At 37.6% G+C, this 6,952-nt stretch overlaps 1 protein-coding gene across 1 annotated transcript; it reads right to left on the bottom strand.

The window, feature by feature from the left end:
• Positions 1–1,738: 1,738 nt before the first annotated feature.
• On the bottom strand, positions 1,739–4,367 carry LOC145563568 (cytosolic sulfotransferase 5-like). The gene is made up of 2 exons (XM_081624015.1): positions 3,745–4,367; positions 1,739–2,212 (listed from the first exon to the last, which is right to left on the bottom strand). The coding sequence occupies exons 1-2, from the start codon at positions 4,361–4,363 to the stop codon at positions 1,800–1,802; spliced, it is 1,032 nt and encodes a 343-aa protein (XP_081480141.1). The 5' UTR covers positions 4,364–4,367; the 3' UTR covers positions 1,739–1,799.
• Positions 4,368–6,952: the final 2,585 nt, after the last annotated feature.

The raw sequence follows: 6,952 nt of genomic DNA, 5'->3' as shown, positions 1-6,952 counted from the left end.
CAACAGGTCTTGGGAAATGTGGATTCGCAATTAAGTTCGATAAAAAAAATTTACAAAATAGCATGGGAGTGCAATAGTTTTTTTTTCCCCAACTAAATCCATTTCACTATTGTATTAGTATTTGCGTATATGATACACCCTTTCTATGACAACAAGGCTTATACGAGTTAATAACTCCGTAGTAACTAAATAGGTATTAATTTGAAGTGCCACCACAAAAATTTACTATCGACCTCTTAGAAATGCTACCATACCCATTTAACAATGTGTCGAAGTTATGGGGTTGACGGAATTATTTATCTCCCATGTTATTTTGTATAGAGGTTTGTAGTCAAAACCCGCAGTGTCAATGCACAAGTCAAAACTTGAGCGAGCAATTAAGCTAAGGTGCTATGGACTATTTTAAATTAGCTGGATTTGAGCCATTTCTGGAGTTGGGCCTATTTGTTGATGAGGTGCAGTGAGAAGGCTAATACAAGGCCCAAGTGGTTGGGTTTATATAGTCCAGTAGTCCTAGTTGAGGTGGTTCATGTATGCGCTTTCATCGGATGATAACTATAATATGCCACTTTTGTGTCTTTTTTTTTTTTTTTTTAAGGAAAACGATTAGTGCTTTATTAGGGTCGGCCGGCTATTTTACGGGGAAGGGGATGAGGTTTTAGGGTTTTTGCGGGAGTGGGGGGGTTTTTCGGGGGAGGGGGAGCTGAGCTCCGGCGATGGGCGGCAAGTGGCGGGGGAAGGGCGACGAGTGGTATGGTGGGTTGGTGGCTGGAGAAGGTAGGAAATAGGTCTTGTGTGGTGGTGTGGTGGTGGAAGTGCAGTGGTAGCTTGTTTCCCTTGGTTATTCAAAACAAACAAAATAACAAATTTGGGTTTTTTTCATTGAATTCCATTTCTTTTCCTTTGTTTATTCAATTCCGATTACCTCATGTGAACTAAATGGCCCCTTATTGTTTTTTAAAATGTAACACACATGTTTCGTATATAATATCTAGAGAACTAGGCTTTTTTTTACTCCAGTGAGGTTGATAATTCCAACTTTGTGGTTTGAATGAAGTTTTAAGTCTGTGGCTTTGTGCCAACGGTTTGATGTCAAGATTGTCAAGTACGTACTCCCTCCGTCCCTTAATTAACTAGATGCCTACTTCTGGCATTTATTCCTCACATAATAAAGAGAAATAGGCATCTAATTAAGGGACGAAGGGAGTAGTTAACTAATTATTATCATAATTTATTCAATATGTAGATTATTATTAGTTCGTTTAAGCTAAGACCAATGTCGACTAGTTTAAGGCATTCCAAATATGTGTAACATTCTTCTCCGGCCATGTTCTCTTCTACTTATAAAAATGAGTTTAAGTTAAGATAAAAATTCAGATAATAAATTCATACTACGAGCAATTCAGATAAATTTAGATTCAATGAGGTAAAGAAAACACACCCAAAATTGTCGTCTTGGTGCATCATGCGTACACAGCTACACTACACGATTTTACATGGTACAAATAAATCATCATTGGGGCCAAGTGTTGGAAGTAATGCTAAGGAATTTTTTTGTTTTTCTAGCTACCTCAGTAAGGAGATGATGATTGAGCAATTATAAATATGTTACGTATCAAAGCCAGCTAGCTAAAACTCTTACTAACAATGTACATGGTGATCTCTAACCACAATACCACATAATAATCTACTTATATAGAATTATGAAATTATGTTATTGAAGTAAAATATGTGGATGATGACATAATACACCATACCCAATGCATAGATTCCTCATAAAAGTACAAATACAAAATAATTTAAAAGTTCAAACCACCTTGATGAAATTTTCTTACAAAAAATTCATCAAATTTCTCAATCATATCACGAGTGAAGTAATTAGCCCAATCACCAACTTCGCCCTTTCGAAAAAAGACCTTATTTTGCACTCCTGAAGACAATTTCCCATTCTTGTTTACCTCCAAATTGCTCAAATTATCAAAGCTACACAAACCAAGTATTTCTTCAATAACCCCATCATTTTCCTCCTCTAAAGAAAAAGGACACCCCCAAAATTCAGCCAATTTTTTCAAATACAACTTTGGTTGTTCTTTTAGCTCTTCATATTTCAAGAAAAAAACCTTGTTAGGATTGTCTAAGCTATACTTCCAATAGCTCAAAACATGATCTCTAAAAGGTCCACAAAAACTAACACCTTTGCAAAACATGTCAACACTACTAGAAAACTGGCGATTTCCGACGGAAAAAATCCCTCGAAACAACCCTATTTTCCGTCGGAAAAGGTGTTTCCGACGGAATTTCGTCGGAAACGGTTGTCGGAAAACCTTTCGTAGGAAAATCGACCTTTTCCGACGAACTTTCCGTCGGAAACTCTTTTCCGACGGAAATTCCGTCGGAGTTGTTTCGTCGGAAGAATGTTTCCAGCCCGGAAAAATTCCGTCGTAAATCTCCGACGGAATAGTGTTCCGTCGTAACTTTCCGACGAAATTTCCGTCGGAAAATTGTTCAGCCAAAATAAAAAAAAACACGCCGCACCACCCCTGGCGCGGCGTGTCACCACCCTTACCTTAGCAGACCACCGCCACAACGCCACTACCCCCCACATCAGCCCCTAACCCTAACCACACCACCACCACTACCCCCCAACTCAGCCACTAACACCACCAGTCATCCCCAAACTAGCCCTAAACCCAGATCTAAACAATCCCACCCAAACCACACCACCACTCACCCTAACCCTAAACCCAGCCACCACCAATAACCGTAACCCGAACCACACCACCACTTTCCCCAAACTAACCTAAGCCCAGATCTCCAGATCTAAAAACTATCCCCACCCTAACCCCAAACCCACCTAAGCCCACAGCCACCACAACCATCACCAGCCACCACACGCATGCACATAAGCCACACCCACCACCACCATCAAAATCGAAAAATTAAAAAAAAAAAATCAGAAACAAAATCAAAAAAATTAAAACATAGAACATACCTTAAATTGAAATCATGAGAAGAATTTGGCCACGGAAACGGTTTAACAAGGCCAAATTCGGCCATTAAAAGTCTAGATCTAGGCTTTTAATAGACGAATTTGGCCTAAAAACCTTAAAAAAAAATCATGAGAAGAGAGAGAAAGGGCGAAACCCTTGACCTATCGTGGTGGTGTTGATGTCGGTGACCCATCGTGGTGGTGTAGATCTCGGTGATTGTGGCGGAGTTGGTGATTGTGGCGGTGTTGGTGATTGTTGATAAAGGGGAAAGAAAAAGATGAAGAAAGAGAATAGAAGGAGAGAAGAGAAGGTAGCAGGGGAGAGAAGAGCAGAAATGAAGAGAGAGAAGGAGAGAAGGAGTGAGAAGGAGATAAGGACGGGCTGAGAGAAGGAGAGTGAAGGAGAGAGAAGGAGATAAGGAGGAGAGAGGAACGGCTGAGAGAAGGAGAGATAGAAAAAAGGCGTTTTAGGGTTGAGGGGGTTATTAAAAAAATGGTTTTTTTTTTTTTAAATATAATTCCAACGGAAAAATCCGTCGGAATTTTCCGACGGACAAAAAATCCGTCGGAAATGGAAAATTACGACGAAAAAATCCGTCGGAATCACATATATTCCGACGGATTTAATTTTCGTCGGAAATTTCCGACGGATTTCTGACGGAACTAAAATTCGTCGGAAAATTTGAATTTTCCGACGGATTTTAGTGTCCGTCGGAACAAATCCGTCGGAAATCGCCAGTTTTCTAGTAGTGCAAATGCCTCTTCTAGTGGGAAATTACCACAATTCTGAGGCCTTAACTTGTTTGAAAAGTGCCATAATGAGATGAAGGCATCCCTTGGGTCCCTAGCTAGGTACACAACTTTGCAATCCCTTTCCTTGATGGATAATGGTAGCGCTTCGACAGGTAAGTGTGTAGAAAACAACCTAGGAGAGGGCAGTTGTGTTAGGTTAGGGACTTGGTGATCAATATAAAGCTTAAGCTCTAAGTAAGGTACTAAATCATGAGGGTTGTTTGAGAGAAGTGGGTGTTTATCTCCTCTCGGGGGATTGATTTTCCGATTTATGACAACGTATGCTAAGGCTTTGAGCCATGTTGTGCCGCATTTAGGGCTAGTGGTGAGGATGATATCGGTGTCACGAACTTGGAAGTGGCGTTGGCATGAAAGCACGCCTTGTAGTTGCCTAACAGGATACCAAAACCCTTGGTATTGGTAAATGTGGGTTAGTACCCAATCTTGTTCTTTGGGTAGAGTGGAGATTAAGGCTTGACATTCTTGGGTTATGCCATCTTCTTGCAAATATTTTGCCATTTTGGGAGATGGAGTTTTGTTTTTTGGAACATGAGAAAGGGTTGATATTAGATTGGCTGCCATGAGAAATAATATTGTTGGCCTTGGATAATTGAACATTTGACATAGGGTTAATATATAGAGAAGTTTGAGCATTTTGTTTATTTTATTTTATGTTAAGATTTTGGTGTTATTCAACTAGTCGTATTAGATCATTTAATTTATGCAATTATTATTGTATTTCCTTACCAATTGGATGTTGGTGTAGTGGTGATTGAGACTATACTTGATAGGGAGGATTCGTGTTCGATCCCCCACAACAACAATCGGGAGGACTGGAACCTAATTATCCAAAACTGGTCTTCAAATCCGAATTAGCCTTAAGGGTGAACCGGGTAAAACACCAAAAAAAAAAAAAAAAAAAAAATTGTATTTCCTTCGTTACATATTAGTTGCAACTTTAAAAAAATTTAGTACTCATGTACTATTGGAAAGTGGAAATGATTAGAGGCATTCACAATAGTTGTAAATAGAACTTTGGTTGTAATTTTTAAATTGCTGGAGCTAGTAGCTCACCGGCCTTGATAAAACTACATAGATATATAGTTTCACTTCACCCAAAGCAATTCAAGTGTTTTTTTTTTTTTTTTTTTTTTTTTTTTTTTGCATTTTTTTTTTTTCCAAAAGGTAGTAATTTGTCATTGTGTAGATTATAGCTAAATGATGTGATAACCCAAAGCTATAAGTGATTTAGATATCCATTGTGGATGCTGAACATTTACATCAAAATTCGTAAAATATGGTAAACGAACATTTTATAATAGGACAAAAGGAGTAATTTGAATCATTTTTGTTGAATTTAAATGATTACTTTTTATTAGCCCTGCCAATGCACACATATAAACCTTAACAAAATAACAAATAATTATGCTTTATTTGGATAGCAAATAAGGAAAGAAAAGAATGGGAAGAAAAGAGGAGGAAGGGAAGGGGAAAGAAAGGGAGGGGGGAGGTGAGCTCCCTTTTTCCTCCAAATCTCTTCAAATTTGGAGGGATTATGCTTAATAAAGAAAGAGGGAAAATGGATCCTCCCTATCCTTTTCCTTCCTTCCCCTATACCCTTACCCAAACAAGAGAGTTTGTCTGCCTCCCTTTTTCTTCCCTTCTTTATCTTTCATTTCCCTCTATCCAAACAAAGTGTTAAACTAAGAAAAACTAATGACTCCATCATATTTGGCAAAGAAAATTATACACTCCAGAAGAAAAAAGGAGAAATGAGAGAAGAGGAGACGGCTGCATGCCTGAATGTATACTGTGTTGTATTGGAATTAGGAAAGCGACTCTTAAATTTTGAAAGAGCTTGTCAATTTGCTAAAGCTTCACGAGAAAGTCAGTAAGCAATATGCATGCCCTTGAAGTGGGCACAAAATATTATGCCATACGGAGTGTGTAGTATTTCCCAACACACAAGTATACAATTATACCTTTACCTCACTCATGGCAAAACCTTTTTAGTGCAAATTATGATACGAGCAAATGCAAATCTAATGCCTTCATTTAGGTCTTTTTTACACGATCAAGGAGGTCCCACTTCAAAATTATATGGCAATGAGAGGAGTAACTCCTTAACCTTATAAAGTGGACACAATTATCTTCTTTTTTCAATGTGGGATAGACATCGCAATACAAACTCTCAGTTATAAACTCAACTAAAATGGGACAACACACCACTCACATGTAGGTTTTCTCATGGACTCAACAGAGAGCGATACAAAGAAAGAAAGATAAGGATCTATATGATGAGGAGAGAATAGGGGGAAAATTATTGGTAAATATAATAATGTTGCAATATATGAGTATGTAAAATTAAATTTTTTATAATGTAGAAACAGAGAAAAATATAAAATATGATTTTCAAAAGAAACAGAAAATTGCAGTGATCTCGAATGTGGATGAGTAATCATTGATTGAGTGACATTGTTTACCCAAACAAATTTCAAATCTGGTATTAAGCTTACACACCATCGATAGATCGATGGATGTGCAAAAAAAAAAAAAAAAAAAAAAAAAAATGGGGGGGAAACCTTAAACAGATAAATATAAAATGCATGATTTGATGGCTTCTGCTTAGATTATTTGAGCAAGAGCTTCATAATCTACTTTAAACACCGGTTGTCGACCTTAGCTTTGTTGGGGTTTTTTAAAATTCTATTATTATGCTAGTAATGCCACTTCAACCTTTTCTTAATTAAGGCATTTTTTATAAGAAGGCAGGCAGCATAATACAAAATAGGTTTATATTATTTCATATAGAAGTATGGATTAGTGATAAATTGTAGTCATAATTTATAAATTTTTACTCACAAAAATGTAATGGGAGTTACGAATAGGTGAAACATATAGGGACAAAGTGAGTACCAGCCACCACAAGCAATTTAAAGTACTCCCTATAACTAAGCTCGAATCAATTTGAAGTACCACCACAAAAATTTACCATAACGATTCACGGGGTCTCTTCAAAAGTTTAGTAAACTGACAAGGGCTTGTGTCAAGTAGAGGTTTGTAGCCAAAACCAGCAATGTTGATGCAAATGTCAAAACTTGAGCGAGCAGGCTAATGTGCTATGGACTGTTTTAAATTAGCTGGATTTGAGCCATTTTTGGAGTTGGGCCT

Source organism: Chenopodium album, chromosome 10 (assembly GCF_948465745.1).
Source record: "Chenopodium album chromosome 10, dcCheAlbu1.1, whole genome shotgun sequence".
Classification (NCBI taxonomy): Eukaryota; Viridiplantae; Streptophyta; class Magnoliopsida; order Caryophyllales; family Amaranthaceae; genus Chenopodium; species Chenopodium album.
This window is presented reverse-complemented; position numbering and strand designations above follow the sequence as displayed.